Consider the following 24,448-nt stretch of genomic DNA (forward strand, 5'->3'; position numbering starts at 1 on the left):
AACATCTAACACAGTGCTTAGCTTATCTGGATGAATGAACCAACAAATAACTGAGAGCAGAGGCAAGCTGTCATCATATTCCTAAAGCCCCTTTTGTAGGTGGCCGCCTACTCTGATAAAAAGTTCTCACTATATTCCTCTACTAGAAATCAATAGAGCTAAATAATCTTATGAAGAGAGGGACAGAGTGCGGGGAGGAAGAGAAAGGACAGATTCTTTTGTAGCCTCGAAAAATGAACAGTCTGATCCTTTAAAAGAAATCAGATTAGGTATTAGGGCAATGACTGAAAGAGGATATTAAAGCCAGCTATATCACCTTAAGAATTTTATTTCGGGTAGCTCAGAACTGATGATGGCGATTAGCACACTGTCAGTACACCAGATGCCTATTCAAATAATTTGCAATCAAAATTAAAGTACAGACCAAATATAAACTCACTCTTTTTACACAAATAACTTAAGAGTGCACTGGCCCCAACCAGCTTCAGAAAAATGATAAGGTTCCCGTGAATCTTCAGACACAGCCAATACTAGCAACAGACTATCAGATGCTTTTCAAACATGGGAAGAACTTTCTCAAATGTAGACAGACGGTGAGGTTACCCACAAAATCCAAATACATTCAAAGACAGCACTTAGTTCATATTCATTTTCTCATTAAATATCTTCTATGGTAATAGAAAATAAGTACACAATTACTAGTATGACTGAATTCTTTAAAATGTTGATACTAAAAAATATCTCATGCCAAAAAGGATTGAGAATCTCCAACTTAAAGCATTGTACTAAACTCCTAAGACATGGTCTAGTGCACATGGATTACAGTGCCTCTCAATGAACATATATAAACCAGTCTCTTTTCTAACTCCCACAGTAATGAATAATGAATAATACTTGCATAGTTAAATGTTGTTCATATGTTTATATGTAACAAATGCTTACACAATACATTTGAAGTAATAAGACCTATATAAGTATATATGTGTGTATGTGTGTATGTACATATATACTAAAATGCATTAATAATGTCAGATTATCAGATACCCCAGACACCCAAATGTGAAATGTTTGATCAGCAAGACTTTCCATGCTCAGATGCCCACATGGACAACCCCAGGGTTGCTTTGCCTTGTTGTCTCACTTCATTTTGTAACAAGTCCCAGTTTCTTAGCCAGTGGCCTTTCTCTATCAACACCTGACAAAGAACAGTAGATATGAACTCATTAGTAATTTAAGGCAGGTTGATGGCCTGGTCCTCTGTGAATTTGGGAATCTTCTTAAACTCGCTTTGCTTCCTGAAGAAAAGCTGGGCCAAAATATGGTCTGAGGTAGCCTGGAAGTAATCGTCCATGTCAAGAGTTTGTACCTGATGATATAAAACAAAAGCAGCATCAGCGCCACACTGTTCAACATACTGCACAAGCCTAGGAGCTGCCAAGTCATTGGCAATATGGTCTGGTGGTTATCTATCTAACTTATACAGGTGACTTTGAGTGCCAGTCTCCCCTGGCCATGGGGAAATCACCTCTTCAGTTCTGAGAAGGAAAGTCTGATGGAAAAATGTGCTAAGATACTTCAAGCCTTCCTTAGAAGGAATCAGTCCTATACTAAGAAATGCATCTATTTTCCTGTGAGCAAGAACTAGTGAGAAGACTTCCCATGGTTCCACACCTACAGCCATATGATGAGACAAGCCTTATAGCCAGGTAAATGCTCCTGGTACTCCATGGCCACACTGGCTTTTCCCAACAAGATGATAAGCTCTGCTCCAACATGAGGATGCCTATCCATTCCTGGGAATCAGTATTAGGGAACGTATTTGTCAACAAATATTGGTCATATCTTCTAATGTCTGCTGTACTGTGATTGAAATGATTTTATGGATCTCTACATATTGATCCTGTGGTTCAAAGTTCAGAGACTTAAGAAGCAATGTAATGGAAAATGTTTTGATTCTCCTTCTCTTCATACACTTCTTTTCATCTAGCTTACTCATTCACCCCTTCAGTGAACACATATTTACTAAGGCATACTTTGTCCAAACACTGGCTTAGCGATTACTGATGACTCTTAAGTCTTACCTGATCTCCAGTGCTGAAGGCAAGGACAAAGAGCAAATCCTCATCACATGTGTTCTTGATGTAATGCTGGGTTCCAATAGGAAAAAATACCACATCTCCAATGTGGATATTAAATTCTATGGTTCTTTGAGTATTAATGATGCCCACCTGAGGGGAAGTGATGCTTTAGAATTGAAAGTCACACACTCATTCAGATAAGTATCAAATGTGAAGAACAGACATATAACATAGCTTGTGGTTATCTAGAGGCTTCTTATTAAGAATATGACAGAGCCTCACAGAAGCCAAAAAATACAACACTTACATAAATATCCATAACATCATGCATAAAAGGCATCAGCAGTAATGTTCTAGCTAAGGTCCCAAATGATGCCCCATATATATCAGAGACGATTTACTTTCAGTATTTTCTACCTACATGCCTTTATTTATGCCATCTTTCATCATACCATCTAAAGAGTCTTCCTTTTTTAGAGTCAGAGACTAAATGCATACACAAAAGCACTCTAGCACACAAGAAATAGTCAGATAATTGAAATGCAATTCATTGAGGACTGCAATGCCCTTTCTCAATTTACTAAAACTTTCATTCTTAAAAACATACAAGACTTTCGGTATAAGTGAATTTCATATGGTTTTTGTTCTTTCCTCCGAGATTGAGAGACATACAGACCATCAAAGCATTTTAGTAAAATTAGTTTAGAAAGTTATTATGGCATTTTCAAATATAATTTATTTTTGTTGACTCACTTGCCCCTCTCTCTTTTCCCTTGTTATCCTCCCCATCCCCTCATGCCCTTTCACCCTCTATAGACTCCTTTCCAAACAAAGCCTTGCCTATCTGGAATTCATGACCCTCTACAGTAACTAACGTCGGATCACTGTAGTAACATACTGCATAGCCTGGCGTATAGCAGCTTGACCACATAAGTGACCAACCAAGCCAAGTACTCTCTGAGGAGTAAAAGGGCTTGTCAATAATTTCAGCCAGACAAGTATACTGAGGAGTATCTCAGATAAGCTGGGGCATATGGCCATCATGCTGATGCCCCAAGCCTTCCTGGGTTCCTTCATTCACCTTATGTTGAAAGACAAAGGTTATTTCTACTTCCCCATGGCAGAGCAGTTTGCATGAGGTGATGGTGCAAAACTGAAAACCTCAGCTTGTTCTTCAGACCTCTATCATAAGACATAAATCTTTGTCACTTCAAAAATACTCTTGCCCACTTCAGAAATACAGAACCTCTTGAATCTTTCTGTGTTGTCAAATATGCCAAGCATCTAATGAGGTCTGTGTGCTAGCCTCTGTAGAAAGTTAGGGATAGATTCCTTCTGTTCCTCATGATTCTATCAACATGAAAAATATCTCCTATTTGCTCCTTTCTGAATCAAGGGAATTTTTAAAGAAATGTTTATTGAGGAATTACCTTTCCACATCCACTCACTACATATCCCATTTCATTTGCATTGAAATGAAAATGTGGCTGTCTTAATCCATTATTATAAATCCTGAGTGTACTCAATGCGAGGACATTTTGGTGCTTTCAAAAGAAAAGGAGAAAAGACAGTTATTTAACCAACATACTGCTCAGTGACTCAACAATTGATAAAACCATAAAATACCAAATATTTATGCATCTCTGCAAATGTCTTCCATTTTCCTTATAGGTATTACATCACTTACTGCTTACAACAATCTTACAAAGTTGCATCAGTCTCCCTACTTCACAGGTGATGAGTGAAAAATCTAAGTCAGTTGCCTAGGGTCGCACAGCAAAGACAGAGCTAGACTGTGAACACAAGGTACTATGCTACAAAACCAGCTTTTCTTAAAAACAAAAGCGGAACCCTCCCAACACTCTATGCTCTTCACTGATGCAACTGCTTGTGTCAAGGAAGTTCCAAGGCCTTGGAAGCCCCAGTTACTGGCTCACATGAAAGAGATCAGCCCATGCTGGCTTAACTCCGGCTTCCCTTCTTCTTCCAGTAAGAAGAAACATGAACCAGCTCCAAATCTTATATTTCATCCACCTGGATATTATCAAAGGATTTTCCCTCTATAAAGAGTGTAAGAACCAAAGGAAAGGGACATTTGCTGTGACAGTACCTCTTCTAATAATGTCAAGGAAGTCACACCATGAAGTCTCACCAACATGGCTGCCTGAACAAAACCTGAACACGTGATAACAAGGAAGGGGGAGGTCTCGGGGCCTCAACACTTAGCCAAGAATTATAGGCAGCTAAGGAATACTGAGAGATGGAGAAATAGTCCTCCTCAGGGAACAGCTCCCAAACTGGTTAACTAATAGCAAGTGATCAATTCTGATATAGTTTTTATTTATATATTTAGGATTATATATGTACACATATATAAAATGTTTGTATAACAATAATTTTTAAATGGAGGCCATGAATTTGGGAGAAAGCAAGGTGGGTATGCATGGGAAGGGTTGGAAGGAGGAAAGGGAAAGGAGAAAACAATATAATTGTATTTTAATTTCAAAACATAAAAAAGAAAAAGGAAATAAATTATCATAAGTGATAGATTTTTAAATGTTGTTTAATGATAACGAAAAAAAAACCTTTTTCCTCAGTTACCTGATGTAGAAATTCATTGAAAATTTGTTCATTGTCGCTTAGTTCATTTCCATCCTTCCAATACTGTGCTCGCTGGATGACTCCCCCAGGAAACTTGTATTCTTTTGAACCTGAATCAGATGAAGTTTAAAACAGAATAACAAATACCTCAAAATTGTGCCTCAATAGATGCCCAGTAAAACACAAAGCTCTTCTACTCACAGATAACTTACAGGTGTGAACTGCTGACCCCAGGTCCTGTGAGCCCCCACTAGGCATAGTTATATTTTATTCTACCTCCCAAACTGTCTTGAAATTTCTAACACAGAGAATCCTAGTATTCTTCATTCAATTTGGGGGACCTAGCTAGAAAACTTGGGAGTTACCCCAAACAAATCTCTGTACATCATTACCCTTGAAGTCTGTCTACTCTCAAGTCCTTTCTATCCTACCTCTTTAAACTCTTTACTCCTTCTCACAGCAGCCACGGTGCAGGTCTCTATCCCCCCTGTTTGAAGGACTGTGACAACCCCTCCCCTCATCTCTTTCCTCCCAGCTGGCCCATTCCACTCATTTAACAAGACAGTCAAATGCACCTTCATTTCTAACAGCAAAATTCACTGCTTCACACGTATTTAAAATCCTCAGTCACTCTACTTCTCAGTTAAGATACCATACAAACTCCTTAGTGTGGTGTCTAAAGCCCACACGGCTGGGAATGTCCTCTGCCATCAGTCTCTGACCCTGCAGCATTTCCCGGATCTAAACTATACCCATGCCACGTTGAGACCATTTGTCACATTCACTTCCAACTGTAGGACTTTCCCTACATTACCTCATCTACTGAAAACTACAGCATTTTGTTTTGCTTTCTAATTTCTCAATAGCCCACCACAAAAAAAGACATTCCAAGTCAAAAATATACAACTATATATACAAAACTTAATTTAAAACCTTCATGAAACGTACCGTACCTTTAAGGTCAAAAAAATATCTCCACACGATGTTGTCAGGAGACTGTACATAACTAGCATTCATAACTAGCTCTGCCAAGTTGGGAGGAAGATTGACCCCCTGATCCTCTGTTTGCTTCTGGAATTTTCTAATGAAATTAATTCCACCTTCAGGCTGAAACACAATCACAAATCACATGTACGGCTATGGAACGCGCAACACATTTTAGCAACAGAAAAGTAAGTGGCAAAGGACGCAGTAGAGTCACCACAGATGGTTGTCCTTGACCTTTGATCCGGGCAGAACAATTTCTGACAGTTACGAAAGTTTTCAATATATTTTGGTTTTAGTGGTTGGTTTGGAATGGTCAGTATAAATTCCTGCAAAAGCATACGTTGTTCCCATGCTTACCAACATTCTCCCTGTGAAGCTATCTCTTCTACCTCTCTGGAGAGCACTAGAATACTGGACTCCGTTGAAAGGCAATCCCACAAGTTTACTATGCAGATTCCTATGCTCGCTACTGAACCTTCTCCAGCCGCTAGCTACATACCATCACTAGTTCTCCCCCATTAGCACTGCGAGCATCTATGCCTGACCTTCTGTAACCGCAAATGTCAGTTATTCCCCTATGGTAATGTAAATAAATGTCTGGTGAGGTCATAAGTAGTGGGTATAATACTAATTTACAGGAGTCAAAAGTTATGTTACGCTATTGTTCAGCAAGGTGACAGTAGGGAATAATCATATAGTGTGTGCTTTCAGAGGTTAGAAGAAAAGAGTTTTCACTGGAAAGGATACATGTGTAAGGAGAGGGATATGTTTAGCCTGGTTAACATCATGTCCTGTACACCTGCATTGAAACACCTTGGTACCTCATTAGCAATTAAAAATTTTAAAGATCTGTTTTAAAGTGTCAATTATTCAGGAAACATAGGATTCTTTGCTGAAAATTAAGAAAATACAATTCCAGATGGGCAGTAGTGGTGCACGCCTTTAATCCTAGCACTTGGGAGGAAGAAGCAGACGAAATTTGTGAGTTCAAGGCCAACCTGGTCTATTTTGTGAGGGCCAGGACAGCCTAGGCTACACAGAGAAACCCTGTCTAGAAAGACAGACAGACAGACAGACAGACAGACAGACAGACAGACAGAAAGAAAGAAAGAAGGGAGGGAGGGAGGGAGGGAGGGAGGGAGGGAGGGAGGGGAGGGAGGGAGGGAGGGAGGGAGGGAGGAAGGAAGATATAATTCTATCATATGTAGCAAACTTCTCCCCACTGAAAGATGAGTGGTGTTTTGACTCTTCAGGACTATAAGTGACAGCAATTTTCCATTAATTATATCATAATCTTTCTATCAATACATTACAATTTCATGTGAAAGACTTTCATAAAGGAAAATAAGAAATGCAATTTCAACTTTGGCCATTAGAAGGAATACAAGATACACTTTTGAGTGTGTTATTCAATCACTAATACCACTGTTTGTGAACTTGTGGATCTATGGTGATTGCTAGATTTTAGAAACACTGACATTCATACTCCATGGCTGTGTAGTACATATCTTTGTGATTTTACAAATATTACATACCTTAAGAGACCTGGAAGCAATGTCTTCTGGTGTAGAAAAAAACACATCATCCACATCTAGAGTCTGTAGCTCATCATGTGTGGAAAAGAAGAGCAAGAAGAAGCAGTCTTCATGGCCCACATTCTTTATCCAGTGTAGTGTATTTTTAGGAAAGAAGATCACTTGGCCAGCTGTAACATTGTATGTGGTAGCGACCTCACCACCATCATCAACCACCCCGATCCATGCCGTCCCCTAAGACATAAAAACCTTAGTTTCATTTAGATCAATGTTTCTTAATCTTCTTTTATTCTTTTATCACCCATTTTATAAACATAGTTTTCAAACCCTTTCCCTTCCATTGCCTTATAAAATTTGTGTGTGTGTGTGTGTGTGTGTGTGTGTGTGTGTGTGTGTGTGTGTATGTATGTATGTGTGTGTGTAGCATTTTTTGCCCCCACTAAGAATCCATTTTTCCTCCTTGGAGGAAATATGGCTCCCACTAAGAATTTATATTTTAGAACTGTTTAAACATGTTTAGAACATGTTTTAAAAGACTGAAGCCATACATGAAGGATTTGTAGTGGTCACAGGTGATTGCACAAGCACATATGTTTATATATGCACTGGGGGGGGAGTACGCACAGATACATTTGTATTGCAAATAAGAAAAAGTCTGTATATAATTTTAATAATGGAGAAAATATAAAAGCATACACTTAATATCTTTTTTATGTCAGGTACCTATCAAAGTACTTTATTTGATTGAATTCAATTATCTCTGTATCAACTCCTGCCTCCAGGTTCCTGCCTTGTTTGAGTCCCTGTCCTGGCTCCCTTCAATGATGGACTACAATGTGGAAGTGTAAGCCAAATAAATTTTCCTCCCCAACTTGCTTTAGATTACAGTGTCTTATCAAAGCAATAGTAATGCTAACAAAGATATCCTCCCTCTAGTAAAGACAAAGTAATTGACAAAGTGAAGCCCTTTTGTTTTTTTCTTTTTGAGACAAGTTTCTCTGTGTGGCCCTGGCTGATCTGGAACTAGCTCTGTAGACCAGGCTGGCCTGAAACTCAGAGATCCACCTGCCTCTGCCTCCCTAGTGGTGGGACTAAAGGCTTGGACCAAGGGGAGTCTGAACAACAGAAAATATACAACTGGCTATCCATCTACTAACTAGATTATAGGATCAGACAAAACTATGAAAGTTCTGGAAGAACTTAGTCACTATTGCATTCTCAGGTTGGGAATACAAGAGGTGACCGATAAGCCACTTTTGGAACTGAATAATCTAATACTCAAGTAACTATACCCATTTCACTTCAATTCATTTATTTCACGTGAATTGAGAATCCTCTGGAGGGTCCAAACAACCAAAGCTCATTCAATGGCCTGATCTTGGAGTCTATGCAGAGCATCAGCATATCAGTTCATTACTCCAACTGGGGCGTTTTCCTAAGAGAAGCTACTTTGATCTTTAGATCAGAGTTACTGTTTTAGGTTTGGCCAAAAGGACTAAACAGTGATTTGATTTGATAACTTTAGCAAAATTTGCTGTTTATATTACAGTATAATATAAAATAGAAATTAAAATGTGTCATCAAGCCCTATGTATACAGCTAACATTTATTTTGAGAAATAGGTGTGTTGCACATTCAGCTAGTCATTCAATACTTTCATCCCTTGCTGAATTAAAAAAGTCATAAATGTGTAAATAGTACTAAGTAAGAATACATATTTGAATAATAGTCATATAAAATTGCTCACTTAAAATATTAAAGAAAAATCTTAGAGGGGTCTCAAAATTTATAGAAAAAGTCAACAGTGATTTGGTTGGAACAATAATTAGTTCAAAGTGATGGCAAATTCTCTAAGATAGCTAATCTAACTGAAAGCCTGGATACCTGTCTACAGCTCATTTTGGAGTCTTTGTGACAACTAGAACATTCAGAAGACATATAGCGCAGGAGCTTAAGAGCAGAAAGAGGGCAAACTGTGTCTACCTGCACAAGATAGCCATGTTCGTTGGCATTGAAGTGCCAATGAGGAGCCCGGAGGCCCTTGCTTTTTATTCTCAGTGTCCCCAGAGTCATCTGTGATCTCAGGCTGTTCAAGCTGGTGCCAAATGCCTCCTCTTCATCACTGAGATAGTCTTTGATGTTGTTCCTGTACCTTGCCCACTGGATTGCACCACCAGGGAACTCAAACACCTGAAAAATCATGAGCAAGCAATCATTAGCATTGAGGCTATCCTCCACGTTTTTTGTCCAAAAAGAATGTGAGCCCACTATTTTTGACAGAGTAAATAGGAGGCGCAAAATGAGAAAGTGAGGTAGAATGAATTTTAGGGGTTCCCAAAAGAACACTCCTGTATGAGTCTAAGAATTATAACAATTGCATATGCCATGCCATCAGACTAATTCTGTCATACACCACACACACACACATACACACCACACACACACACCACACACACACACACACACACACACACACACACACACACACACCACACCACACACACCACACCACACACACACACACACACACACACACACACACACACACACACACACACACACAGCCTACCTTTCCATTTACAACCTGGCATTTCTCTTCTCAAATCTAATCTAAAAACCTAGAACCCAGAACGATCTAATGAGATTTTCTGCCTGCTGCCAACATCAACCCAACCTTCCACTCCTCCATTCCCCACCCTCTTTCACCCCACTGGCCCTCCCCATGGAGAACAGTTTAACAACGTGAAGCGTAAACATAGTTTTAAAATCATCATCTAGAGCATAGTTTTCTAATACGCATTATTCTTACCTTGGACTTGGGTAAATGATTAAGAAACTGAAATTTTGGATCGATAGCCTTTTGTATTTGGGGAACGGCTGTGTGTGGACCTGAGGCTTCCTGTTCAAAGTGAGGCTGGGCATTGATGTAAACCAGGGAGAGAATAAGTACTCCTATTGCTGTGGTGATGAAGCAGGCCAGCAAGCACAGCAGGAAAGTGCTCAGCAGTGACCACTGCCTCTTCTTTTCCTAGGGGAAATTCGGAAGCCATTTATTCCCCACTTGCGGAAAACTAGAAACATTGTCTCCTTTCTGGATTTTTTTGTATTCTTTTTCTGTTTGCTAACTTCAATCAGTACACCCTAAAGTTTACGTCTTGTTGATGTTGAATCAGAAAATGATCAGAACATAAAACATTTAGTGCTTCTTGACCTTTTTGTAAAACACATCCAAATTAAGAAATATATTCCTATACACGTATGTCTTACAAAATACACACACAAACACACACCATCATCATCGTCATCATCATTCAAACAAAATTTTAGTAAATAATATTTGTTGTTCTACTAGTTTTAAAATACTATTCCTACACACTATGACTAGTGGATGCAACCTGAGTTTAGCTAGGTCCCTTTCAATAAAAAATAGAATGAGTTTTGATACTGCCTGCTCAGATTGGTAGAGAAAAGGAACAGTATAACCACCAAGGAATAATCCACCAAACAAAAAGAGTAAAAGCTAAAATTCTTCCCTTCAACATGTTTAAAGTTAACTAATCAGAATGTATGAAAACATTGCCTGTGGGGGGCCCCAATTAAGAGGCAAATTTATTTTAACCTAGTGATAAAACCCAACAAGTCAAGAGCATTCGTTGATATTATGAGTAATGATTCGGAAAGAATTGGCCGTTAAAGAAGCTGTAGTTAAGGATTTATAAGAAAAGACAGCAGCAATGAGAAGAGGATCATTAAGAGCACTGATCTAAAGAGGGACTCTTTCCTGAGCTCCAGACACATAACCCCAACATGCACATCCCCACCTTACCACTTTGGACAAGGTACTGATCTTTCCCATAGAAGAAGCTTTCTGGGTTCCATCTTCTTGCATTTCAAATGCTAAATTGTCCATTGGCAAAAAGGACCAAACAATTCACTGAAAAAGAAAGGAAGAAAAGGGAGCTTTAGTAAGTGGAGATTACCAAAGAAAGAAGAATGAGAATTCTTAGGAGAGGAAGTGCTTATATAGAGCTTATAGCTAAGGGAAATAAGGAAGCTGTCTCCCAAATTATAATGTTGCTTTAAAAAAAAATTACTCATGGAAGAGATGCAAAAGTTACTGTAATAGTCCCCATTTCCTTGACAACTGATGACACATGCTGATAGTGCTAATCAAAGACAACCTTTACTTCCTCCTAGCACTATGCATCAGACGTTGGGTATGTAACAGTGTATGACTTCATTCTTACAGTAATATTGTCAGATTTTCTAACTTTCATTTTTCAAAATGGGAGACTGAGCCACAGAGAGATGAAGAAACTACCCGAAGTCAGACCCAATTTCAGTGTTGGTGCTAAGCACCTAAGATTCTCCCATGATATCACTTCTCTTGGGATTTGATGATAGACATGTAATATAGGAAAATATTTTCTTATGCAAGTCAGCTGTGTGTCTAAATCATGGGAGGTGTTCTTCTAATGCTTATGAAAAAAAATTTTTTCTGTTTTTATTAGCACATATTAATTATATAAATAATAGATGTCACTGTGACATTGCATATATACAATATACTGAAGCTAAATTTTATAAAATTCACTTTGAATCAGTTTCCTTGGCTATGAGGGACACATGACTGCTCTAACATCAGCAACTGATAATAATCCAGAAAAGCATCACCAGTTCCTGTTCTCTGCCCATCTTTCTGCCTTTAGTCTTTCTATAAACATGACCAAATATTTCATTCCAGGCTGTACAACATTAAGAAGCTGAGGGCAGAGGGAATCCTTAGCAGCTTTAAATATACCAAAGGAAAAGAAACTGTTTACAACAAAATGTGCTAAGCTTCATGCTCTGAGTGCTAGAAGTCTGTGCCTGGTCTCTGGAGATATAAGGAAGAACGGCTGCCCGAGGCATGTGTTCCGTGAAATGTCATTTAGAACTGAGCTCTCAAGTCCCAACACAGAGTCACTGAGACACACTGATTCAATTACAGGAGATCCTACAGTCCTGGCTTGTCCACAAGCAGCTCTACCACAGACCAGATGGTAAGAATGCAAACCCTACCTAGACCAACCAGCCTAGGCCCCAACCAGGCTGCTTATAAATCCATAGTTAACTGATGAAGAACTGACCTCGAAACCTTCCTCCATATATATATCAAATCCAAGGAGCGTGGTTTACCAATCTGACATCTCTGTAAAGGGAAGATGTTTAAGATAAGTAATCTTTAGACTCACTGAAAAATGGTTTATACAATCTTATTACTGTTTATCAGACAATGGTAATAATCAGATCATCACAGCAAATTCTATATGATTTTACATGATTGTGTTCCTCTTCTCTCTTGAATATGTAAAAACACTGCCCTCTAGCACCAGCATTATTTAGACTCTGCGGGTTTGTTTTTTTTTTTTTGCATTTATTTAAACAGCTGGACAAGCAAATCATCAACCAAACTATACTAGAATTTACTGATAAACTCAATCAAACAACCACCATAGCTAGATAAGGTCCCTTTGATCTTTACAAATTAAAAAAAAAATGAACGTTCAAAGAGTCCAAGTCATTTTTCCAAGTTAACAGAGTAGGCCACTGGCAAAGCAAAAATAAAAGTCCAGCTAGCCCCTGCTAAACAGCCTTCTTTCCATTGCTTCCAAGAACTTGTGTTTGCAGGGAGACTTCATTCTTTTGCATATATTAAATAGTTGAGAATAACCTGAGGATATAATAGAGACACATAAGTCACACAGAAGGAGGAGAATCATTGCAAGTTAACGACTAGCCTCCTACACATAGCAAGTTCCAGGCCTGGCAGTGATACACAGTGACACCTCATCTCAGAACAAAACAACAACAACAATGGAAGATAAATTTAAGTAGAGGCTTGGAAAATGGAAATACTGTCAACATCACTGTGAGGCATGTGAACGTAATTCTGTGGTGTGGACCAGAGACCCCACTACAGAAATGCATGTACCAACCATTCACATTACCCGCAGAGGTAGAGCTGCTTTTGTTAAACTAGAAATGGCTAGCATGCTGGGAAGAAACAAGGCAACACTATAAATTAAGCAGACTCTCTCATAAAGCCATATCACCAAGCAATATAAAGAATAAAAAAAACTTGTAAATCCATTTCTATTTCTTTGTAAGACACCTAACGTCAGGTGTAACAGCCATGCTTACATGCTATAGCCAAAGACAAACACAAACTCAAACTGAGGGAAAATAATTGATAAGTATTTCTATTTGCACTTAGTTGTTGAAGTCATTGTGTCTCCAACTATAAATACAAGCACCAAACATATTTGCTGAATTCACTTACACTGTCAAATATGAAACCCACCCAATTCAAGCATAATTAGAAAATGCTGCATATTCACCCTATATGTAGAGGCTAGAAGCTGATAATGTAAGAGTATACATCTTAGTAGTGGTTACTAGACCTCAGAAGGCAGGGAGAAAGCACTTGATGGGAAGAGGGGTGTGACTACCTAAGAAGATAACTTACAATGTTCTATAGCACAAGCTATCCATGACTGACAACAAACAACTGAATACTCCAAATTCAATCATAGGACTTATTTTATTTTTCTCAGAACAAGGAAATGATGTCACAGAGTGATTACATATGCCAATTATCTTAATCAATCATTACACATTGTCTACATGAAACAAAATGCAAACACCATCTTTCATAAATGTGTCAAATTGTCCTATGTCAATTGAAAAGACAAAAATGGGATTTTTAAGTCAGATGATGGACTACACAATATTACTGTGTGACTCATTGAAGGAGAAATGTGGGGATAAGAAAAGTTGCTATTCCACAGAAAGCAAGCGAGGAAGAGCCCAAGAACCTCATAAAATTAGCAACAGAATATCTGCAAAGATAAAAATCATTATATATAATATATATTTTTAATATATATCTACCATCAAGAGCCATGTCTAGGTTCATGGTCCTGCTGCAGCAGGAGTCTGCGCTGATGTCTGTGGCCTGTCTTACCACCAAAGGCCATGCAGATGTCTGTGGCCTGCTGCAGCCTGAAGCCACTTTGATATCCATAGGCTGTGCTGCCACTGGAAGTTGTATTGATGTGGGTGACCTAAGGCCATGTTGATGTCCATTGTCTGGGCAGCCTCTGAAGGCTGAGTCCATGGTCCTGCTGCAGCAGGAGGCCATGTTTGTGGTCTGCACTGTCACCAGAAACCAAGTGGAGGCCCATGATCTGTGTTCTGGCGGACTTCAAAGAGCAAGGAGACTACTTTTGCCATGACATCGATGACTGCAGATACACAGTTGAGGAGAGACATGGAAGGCCCCTGTGATAACTCCTACCCCCATACCAACCTATCACAAAAAAAGTAACATCCTAGATAGGAAGCCATCAAAGAAAACCCTTAAAAAGTGTGATGGAGATGTCCAGCAGTAGCTCTCCACTACTGAAGGCTTCTGGCAGAGGTGTGGGAAGGGAAGGATTCAGCTCTGTCTCAAGGGACAGGCTGCTAAGAATTTGACCATGATGCAGTGAGTGTATAGATAACACAACATCAATTTTTTCCTTTTTTTCTTTTTATCTTTTACTTATTTGTGGGGGTGGAGTCACAAGAGGGGGCAGACATGAAAGGACTGGGAAGGGATTGTGGTCAGGCCACATAATGTGAAAGTCCCAGAGAATCAATCAAAATGTTATGTGGAAAAAATTATATATAATGTATATATAATATAAACATATTATTTATATATAATAAATCTATATAAATCTTTTTAAAACAAGACATGATCAGAGAAGAACCTCGCCATGATGTGAGAAATATGAAGCAAAAGACCTCAAAACAAGCTAGAACCATAATATTAAAAGCAGTAAGGGCAAACATCTACCTAACTACAAAGGCAAATAGAGATTATTATTCCAAAATCTTTCATTAGTAACATTAAAATCAAGAAGTCATGGAACAACATATTCAAGCCCAGATATTTCACTCCCAAAGAAGCTATATATCCGTTATAGCTATCTTTTAAAACTGTCTGGAATGGCGGTACAAGTCTGTAATTCCAGCTATTGGGCTGAATGGGGCAGGAGGACCACAAGTTCAAGGCCCACCTCAAACTCAGAGTGAGATCAAGGTCAGCCTGAAAAACTTAACAAGACCCTGTCTTAAAGACAAAACAAACAAAGAAGAAAAGAAAAAGAATGATGTGGTATGTCTGCGTAATGAAATTCTATTCAGCCATAAAAAATGAATTTAATATTTGCATCTCTGTGTATGCATGTGTATGTGTGTCAATGTCTGTGTGTTTATGTGTGTCTGTGTGTGAGAATGAGAGTCAGAGAGAAAGACAGAGAGACTGAAAGACACAGATAGAGAATAGAAATGTATGAAGGGGAGGACTATAAAAGAAGACTCTAAAGAAGAAAGGGAAGGAAAGATAATGAAATATACATGACCTGAGAGCAGAATGGTGACTTACAGGCAGTGGCCAACAGGGGGAAATCAGAATAAAGCACAAAAATACCGTAATGAAACTTATTACTTCGGATAATAACTTTAAAATCATATTTTTTACTTCAAAAAGAAATAAATCCATTTTAAAAGTGGCTAAGTCTCAACTGTAACTGTTACAAAAGGAAGTGACTAGGGGAAAAATGACCTTTAGGTGAGATGGATCCTGTAAGGGACAAGTGTTATATAACAAGAAAACTCATGAAATCTGAGCAGGGACCCTCTACAGTTGAGTTAACAGTGTACCTCACTGTTACACACTTGGCTAGTCTGTTTCTGTTGTAGCTCACTGTTATATGCTTGGTCAGTCTATTTTACCACCAATCAAAAACATATTTACAACCCTCCTCCCTTTTAGTTCCCATTGGGACTTGCTACAGACTTCCTTCTTTGGAATGCTTATCTCCATCTCAAGGAGTAGGCAAAACTAATAATAAATATAGCAAGTGCAAGAGCTGGTAACTGCATTATTCAGCAAAGAGTAATCTAGATAGATATCACTATAACTCGTTACGTGAGTTTTGAGTGTGCACACGCAGGTCATGATATCAGAAGAAGGATCTTGAAGGAGAGGAAGCAACCATGGGCTGGGTAGGATAGGTTTAGAAGACTTCTGTTTATTTTCCAAGAACATATCAAGGCACAAGAGAATATTGTTTGAATATCCTTTAAAAAAAAAAAACTGGGCCACATTGATCCTTCTCTATGCCATCCTGAGAGAGAAGAAAGGGCTGTGGTTCTTAAGTCTATTAACAAGTTGTACCCACTTCTGTTATCAGCCTTGCTAAACCCAAGAGGAAATATTTTATTTACTAGTAGCCTGACTTTTCCCCAAAATATTTAACAACCTAAAGGGCACAGGCACTGACCAATCGTAAGTAGCTCATTGTACCACCTTAGCTTGCCAAGTTTATACTGAAGTGGTTGAGCATATGAAGTCTGGAGCAATTAGTGACAGCAGCCGGATGATTGTGGAGAGGCTGACAAGGAAATGTTGAGCATGAAATATCTACACTAACAAGATTCATTAATGCTCTCATTATGTAAATATATCTTATCTGCTGCTTAGGTCTAAGAGGATGAGTGGCTGTCAGAGTGGATGTCATGTACCAGACAATGTTAAAAGTTATGAGGTCAAGAAAGGACACAGACCTGTACCTCAACTATATTGCAATGCAATGATTCACTCTAGCTAATAAATGCACAAGGAAAAGTAAACATTTTAAAGTATGTTTTATAGTACCCTGATATCAAGACAGAAAAGGCACTTTACTGGCCCCAAAGCAAATCAGTAACATACATTGGATTTACCTGATTGTGGGGAAAAGATCAATACATCTCCCCAGTGCTTCCACACCCACCAATACTCCTTTGAGAAATGCCCTTGCTCTTATGAAAAACTAGCAAGCATTGGATGGGAATCAACTCATGAAAATAAATGGAAGAAAATCAGAGCATCCTAGAACTTTTGAAGTAATATAAAAATAGTTTACTGATTTAGCTGTATCCCATATCCTTGCTAAGTCAGTTTCCTTATGTGTATGAATTATTAAAGCTAGAATAAATGGCCTTACTGATGTGAATACGGATTACCAAGCAAACATTCATGCAGCAGATATGTGTTTTCCAGTGAGAGGGTGCTGAGGTGGCAGAACCCATAAGATGTGGTGCTTAATGAAAAGTAATTAGGTCACAGGGTCTCTAGCCTTAAGAATTAGTGTTGTTTAGAGCACTGTGTCAGCTCTCTCGTGACTAAATTTATTCCATTGAGAATGAATTGTCAAAAACCAAGTTCAGCCATTTTGGCTCTATATTTTACATTGAGCCTTCTGCAATTGACCCTCTTTCCACTTTTCTCCTATGCTGTTTGGCCTTTCCAGGCATCAGAGTCATAATCCATGTAAGCTTGCTTCCTTTATACATTTCCCAGCCTCAGTTATTTTGTTATAGCAGAGCAGCACAGAATATAATAGACACAGTTCTACAACTTGAGTTAGTGATAATACTTTGAAAAATATCAAACTATTGACTTCCCAGCTTTCTCATTCTTTCAAGATTCCATTGGATTATGTAAAATTAATCCTGTCTCCTTCCCTTCAGCGGAAAAAAAACCACATAGAGCTCTCACACTCCTGATAATGATACAACATCACACTTTGTTCAAATTTTCACCTACCTTACCTACATTGGATCCATTCAAGAAGCGTTAAGCTCTCTCATGGAATCAATCCCTTCCAGCTGTAAGTTGGAGATTTTAAGTAGACCTTCTCACATATGTTCTATACAAATTTTAGGGGAATAATGTTTCATTTTGGATTTTTGCTTTATGTCTCTATTTCTTTTCTTTCATGTACTTGTATGTATTAACTGGGGGGGGGGAACGAAAGGGCCATATGTAACCCAAACTTACCTCAAACTTCCTGCTATGTTGTCAAGGATGATGTTAAAACTTCTGATCCCACTGTTTCAGCCTCCCAGGCGCTAAGATTACAAGCATGCACCACCAGGCCAGGTTTTATGATGGATGAAGCCTAGAGCTCTGTGTATGCTAGGCAAGCACTCTACCAACTGAGTTGCATCCTCAGCCCAAGAAATTACTTTTTACAGAACAAGTCTTTAGTGACCGTAGTTAAATTTGTTCTGGGGGCCCCCTTGTTGCCTCCAGTATTGCATGGCCTTTCCCAAGGAGGTTTCCTTTTCTTTACCACCCAACTGCCAGATGTTACAAATGCCGTTTTCCTGCTTCCATCTTTCAAAACACCAGCATTCATGTTGCACTACACTGGCTAGACTAAGTGTTCTGGCACTCCATTCTTAGAACACTCTGCCTGCTTCACCTAAAGTGCTCATTTCAGTTGACGACTTGTAAATTTTTTTTTTCTTTCATAAGGTCTCCATTGTCAGGTCTGATTACACAGAGCAGACACCATGGCAATGGCACTCAGCAGGCTTAAGTGAACAAATATTGGCTCTTACATAATCTTTACAATTCAGTACTAACATAGATAGCCTGCATCATTCTCCATTCATCCTTCCAGGGATCTGGAAGATTTTGACAATCTGATCTCTGGATATTACACTTACCTTGTAGTTAAATGGAATAAATTGAACCCATAAAAAAGTTCATAAATTCAAAATGATACTCTAAAGATAAGAAAAAAATATACAAAGTGTTGATACCTGCAGCAGTAACGTGAAAGCACAAGTAGAATGCACGCCACGTGCACACAAATAGGAGAGACATTAATATTAACAGCAAACCTAAATTACGTATTTCTATGTGAGCACAGTCAGCATGAGGAAGAGAACAGTGGGTGAGATGAGGAGCCCTAATGAGGACAGATGCTCTACCCACAGAAGAAAGATGAATTATCTGAGTGGTCACATACAAAAGGGAAGAAAGAGAACTCAAAATTTATCAGCACTGAAGTTAGACAAAGCCCTGTCATGTGCAGTGTTCAGCAGCAAGTTGAGACAACAGCACAATATGTGGTTTCTGTTGGAACTATGCAGGATTGGAGAGGTCGTGCTAACTCATACACACACACACACACACACACACACACACACACACACACACGCACGCACATATATATGCACATATAGATATATATGTACATGTGGTGTGTATGTTTTTGTGTGTGTGTGTGTGTGTGTGTAAATATAACAGCTGAGGCTATTTTTGTTGTTTGTGTGCATATTGTTTCAGAGCTGACCACTTTGTTTTATGTAGCCAATTAAGGGCACCATTCCTGGGAGAGACTAACTTTCCATCTCTCAACTATCATTTGTTGCCTAAGGAGATTTATCTAGGGGTGTACCCCATGAGGATTTCCCCTTCCACATTACCATGTCTATTGATACTGTCATTGTTCAGGTATTGTTTAGGCAGCCATTTCTGGGATACAGTCTTGCAGAATACATCTGGTCCTCCGGCTCTCACAATCTGCTCCTTCTTCTACAAAGTTTCCTCAACCATAGGTGCTGGAGTTGTGTTGTAGGTGTATTAGTTTGGGCTGGACTACCCATAATCCATAAATCTCTGCATTATGTCCAGTTGTGGTTTTCTGTTATGGTCTCTGCCTGCTGTAAAGAGGTTTCTTTGATAAGGGGTAAGAGCTAAACTTATTTGTGGTATAAGGATAAAAATATTTAGACTGTAGTTAAGAATTGCATTGATTTAATAAAGTGGCAGTAGTATGTTCTCTTCTAAAATCCATGACCTCACTAGCCCTGGGATGTTGGTTTCTAGCACAAGGCATGATTTCCCTCCTATTGAGTGGGCCTTAAGTCTAATTGATCAGCTGTTGGTTACTGCCAACATATGAGTATCATTATTGTATCATTAGGGATGTCTTGACTCACTGGTCAGTATTGGGGTTTATAAGCATCATGGCTGACTACTGATTGCTTCCCTCCTTGGTAGCTTGCATGGTACTTTCTGGTACTATGGAATTAGGCTACAAGAAGAAGGCTTCCCAGTTAGATGCAGCTTGAACCATCCAAGTCCTGTGTCGTAGGTGTACAATGTCTTGAGCAATAAGGACTTGCCTTCAACCTTTGGGAGGCAGCCAAGGGCAACAGCAAGATCCTATATAGTTTTGGGAGTCTCTTGGAGTCCCCTGACCACTAACTCAAACAGAGGTTCCCCCTATCTGGTACTGGAGTTTTTGTTAGATTAATTAAGGCTCTTATGGGAGCATGTCAGCCTGAGGCAAACAGTAATATATATATTACTATTATATATATATAATAGTGGAGTTATTTCCTGCTGCTGTCAGCTGCAAGAATATGAAGTAGGAAGTCAGCTGACTCTGACAAAGCTAAACCTGGAAGAAGCCAAGGGCCTTTCCAGAGGACAAAGCCAAGGTTTAAGGAGTCTTGGTAATATTGGTTTTTGAATATTGGCCATTTCCTGCTATGAATTTCTCAGGTGCTATTTTAGCTTTTCCATTCCTAGAACAGTGTGTTTGATTATTCATTGGGAACAATTTCCCCTATACAATTAAAGTATTTGGATACATCTCCGAACTGTGCTAAAAGCAGTCACAGAGCCAGACCCCTAATTTCAGGCCTTTCTGTAATTATTGTCATTAGCAACACCCGACCAGGACCTTCTCCATACAAAAGCATCTTATCTGAGATATTTCCAAGACTTTCAGAGAACAGACTGCAATTTAGATAAGCATCCACTGAGACTACTGCCTAGGACTGGCAGATGTGCTAATTAAGCTTAACCCTCCTCTCCTCCAAGTGTTATCTCTAACTCTAGATCTCTTAACTCAGAACTAAAGGGTTTTTACTTACCAGGTACATCAAGCTGTGACTCAGGTTGCCTAGCTACTGAGTACACTTCCTCTACCCTCCCAGAAAATAACACAGCCAAGACAGATATGGCTCCAAAGGAAAGAAAAGGCAGTTTTATTTTCACTCATGATTTAGTGACTCATGGGCTCCTCATAACTAACTCTTATCACTTCTAAGAATATAGTTTGAGCACATGAATTCCCTTTTTCCATCTCTTGACTGGATTAAGCCCTCAGTTGACTCTGTTCCCCATTAGTCACTTCCCCTTTGGGCTGTAAAGGATAATTGACAATTACTGCTCTTTGGGAAGATCTTATCTCCTCTCTGTTTGACCCTGTAAGAATTCAAGCCTGTGTGACCTTGCCTTGGTGAGAGAATTGCTGCTTTGTATGGATATATAACTGAATACCTCAGAGAACTAGGGAAAACTAGAAGACAGAGACTAAAAGAGAACTAGAAGAATGAGATGGAAGATGGGGAAGAACAAGATGAGGAAGAACTAGATGGAAAAGAACTAGATGGGAAAGAACTAGATGGGGAAGAACTAGATGAGAGAATATGGTGGTATTTTATTTGTACTGAAATGTGATTTTAATTGTATGTTAATAAATAAAGTTGCCCGGGGGTCAGAGCTATTTGCAAGCCATAGGAAAGCAGGGCGGTGGTGGCGTACATTTGCAATCCCAGCACTTGGTAGGCAGGGCTAGGTAAGTCTCTGTGTGTTCAGGAATATAGCCAGCATTGGAGACACATGCCTTTAAGACCTGGAGGGCTGTACATACAGGCAGTGATGAGGCAGTCACATGTTTGGGTTTACAACCAATGAGAAGGCAGAACAGAAAGACTATATCAAGACAAACACACAGGAAGTAGGTCCCTTTCGGAGAGATAGGACCACCGCAGGAGGAAGGGTAAGCTCTGAGCTCTGACCTCTTGGCTTTCTCTTTTACATTGGTTCTATGCTTCTTATTTAATAAGACAGTTGGTTACATCTACAAGAGATTTGAGATAGAACTTAGAAAGAACAGCAGAAAAAGCAGAAAAATGTAGTAAGAAATCAGGCAAGAAAGGAGCTAAGGAAGAGTGCAGAATAGGAGCTATGTAGAGAGAGAACTGACTCAGAAGAATAAAGTGTATGGACTAAAGAGTTTCATGTATGTAGATTTATTCGAGAATCCCTCAAATTAATTGATCCATCACTGGTAGTGTCTCTTCTGGAACTCTGAGAAAAGACTATAGAAGGGCTGGACCCCATTAGCCTTTGTTAACCTACTTAGTCAAAATATAATCATATCACTTTCCTCCTTCCCTTTTCTCCCTCCAGCTCCTCCTAAGGTCTGTATTCTCTCAAGCCCCCAATCTCTTTATAATTTCCTGGTTTCTGCAGTTACTTCATGTAATAAACTCACATCTGAAGACTTGGAGCTGAGATGAGAATATTCATCATTTACCTTTCTGGGTCTGGGTTATCTCACTCAACATAACTGTGGGAGCTCATTTTCAGGTTCCTAGTGGATTTACCCAGCAGGTCTGCATAGAGAGGATGATTTGACCACAGGCCTGAGTGCAGGTATCTGAGATAGTCTGCACTTGGCTGTGCTGGGGGAAGGTCTTTTGCTCCACCCCTTGGCATTTCTATAAATACCCTCGGGCAGAAACAGTCAGGGCCCATTGGAGTAGGTTCTAGGCCCTCTCAAGGCTATCCTGTAATTTTCTATCTGTTTATCTTCACATTCTAAATCCTTCTATCTAATGTTTTCTGCTACTCTCACTCAAAAAATCTCTGGGGAACTGTGGGGTTAGTTGGTAGCCACCCCACACATAACCTTTTCTAGGTCCATCCATGTACCTGCAAATTTCATGATATCTTCTTTTCTTCACAGCAGAATACTATTCCATTGTATATATGTACCACATTTTCATTATCCAGTCATTCATTGAAGGGCTTTTAAATTGTTTCCATTTCCTACTTTAACTTTTTATTCAACCATTTAAAAAACATTATTTAGCTGGGCATGGTGGCACACACTTTTAATCCTAGCATTTGGGAGACAGACAGGCAGATCTCTGAATTCAAGGCTAGCTGGCCTGCAGAGAAAGGTCCAGAACAGCAAGGGCTACACAGAGAAACCCTGCCTTGAAAAATCAAAAAAAGATAATATAAATCATATAAACTATTCTTTTCTGATGTGCTGTATAAAACCCAACAACAGTGCCAGGCGGTGGTGGCACACGCCTTTAATCCCAGCACTCGGGAGGCAGAGGCAGGCGGATCTCTGTGAGTTCGAGGCCAGCCTGGTCTCCAAAGCGAGTTCCAGGAAAGGCGCAAAGCTACACAGAGAAACCCTGTCTCAAAAATACAAAAAAACAAAAAACAAAAAACAAAACAAAACAAAAAAAAGGTCTGTTTTGTCCCTAAACAAAAATAAAAAGATTGCAAAAGTCCAACTTGTATTACTATCTAATAGTAATGAATTACTATCTAATAAGAAATGAACATAGTACACAGCCATGGTTATCATTTGCAAGACACTAGCTCCTAGAGAGAAAGAAAACACAGTAAGATGCACCAAAAATTCCAATCCCCCTTTGCCTACACAATACAAAATTGGCAGAATACACAGCTGTCTCAACTGGATGTTCAAGCCATCCTTTCTGCTTCTGCTCTTCAGTAAACACATACTCACAGGACATTTACTGCTAAGAACTAGTCAATGGATGAGATACAGCCCCTGCTATCAGCATCAAGTGAAGACGAGGACAAATGACAAATACAAAAGGCTGTTTGGTCAGGGTGGGCCCCGAGCAGACATCTGATGACAGCAAACATGGAGTAAGTTTATCCGGATGGAGAGAACGGGGCAAAGACCTGGAGGAGAGAGCACAGATGTAGTTATTATAAAGGTTAAGGCTAAGTGGTCGAATCTCAAAGTAAATGGAGTGTAAGAAAATGTTCTGGTTTGAGGAGATGAGACAAGAGTTGTTGCCATGTTACAAAGGAGTTTTACGATAAGTTAGGAACTTATACTTTACTATGATAGGAAAGTATCAACTTGAGAAGAGGTGCACTATCATGTAACATTTGTAATGAATATGTTCTTGGTGGAGAATAGAGCAGGGAGGCACAAGGGTAGAAGTAGCCTTGTCTTATTCCTAGTGCCTCCCTTAACTAAATTATCAACACCATAGCAGCTAGTATTTGCTGAGAACACAAGTACTCAGCCATACCTTTTCTCATTTACCCTTAAAACTACAAGGAGTAAAGGAGCCATGGAAAAATCTCAGTAGTACAGAACCTGCCTAGCACAAATAAGATCCTGGGTTCATCCCCCATCACCACCAAGAGAAAGTTCAAGGAAGATCAAGTTCACTTGTATACAACTAAGGGCTTGTAAATAATGGAATCATAACAGAATCTACCTGGTTGAGAAGTCC

At 39.2% G+C, this 24,448-nt stretch overlaps 1 protein-coding gene across 2 annotated transcripts; it reads right to left on the reverse strand.

Annotated features, from left to right (window-relative positions):
* Positions 1–907: 907 nt before the first annotated feature.
* LOC121823940 (uncharacterized) lies at positions 908–23,882 on the reverse strand. 2 transcript variants are annotated; one of them, XM_042263963.2, is made up of 11 exons: positions 23,701–23,882; positions 12,331–12,392; positions 11,028–11,135; positions 10,011–10,229; positions 9,185–9,391; positions 7,202–7,435; positions 5,633–5,786; positions 4,680–4,789; positions 3,509–3,622; positions 2,082–2,228; positions 908–1,366 (listed from the first exon to the last, which is right to left on the reverse strand). In XM_042263963.2, exons 3-11 carry the CDS (start codon positions 11,109–11,111, stop codon positions 1,232–1,234), a joined length of 1,404 nt encoding a protein of 467 aa, XP_042119897.1. In that variant the 5' UTR covers positions 11,112–11,135; positions 12,331–12,392; positions 23,701–23,882; the 3' UTR covers positions 908–1,231. The 2 variants fall into 2 exon arrangements, with proteins under 2 accessions (XP_042119897.1, XP_076411572.1); XM_076555457.1 differs by lacking the exon at positions 23,701–23,882 and having other exon boundaries at positions 12,331–12,429.
* Between the last annotated feature and the right edge of the window lie 566 nt (positions 23,883–24,448).

The sequence above is a fragment of the Peromyscus maniculatus genome, chromosome 19, assembly GCF_049852395.1.
Source record: "Peromyscus maniculatus bairdii isolate BWxNUB_F1_BW_parent chromosome 19, HU_Pman_BW_mat_3.1, whole genome shotgun sequence".
Taxonomy (NCBI): Eukaryota; Metazoa; Chordata; class Mammalia; order Rodentia; family Cricetidae; genus Peromyscus; species Peromyscus maniculatus.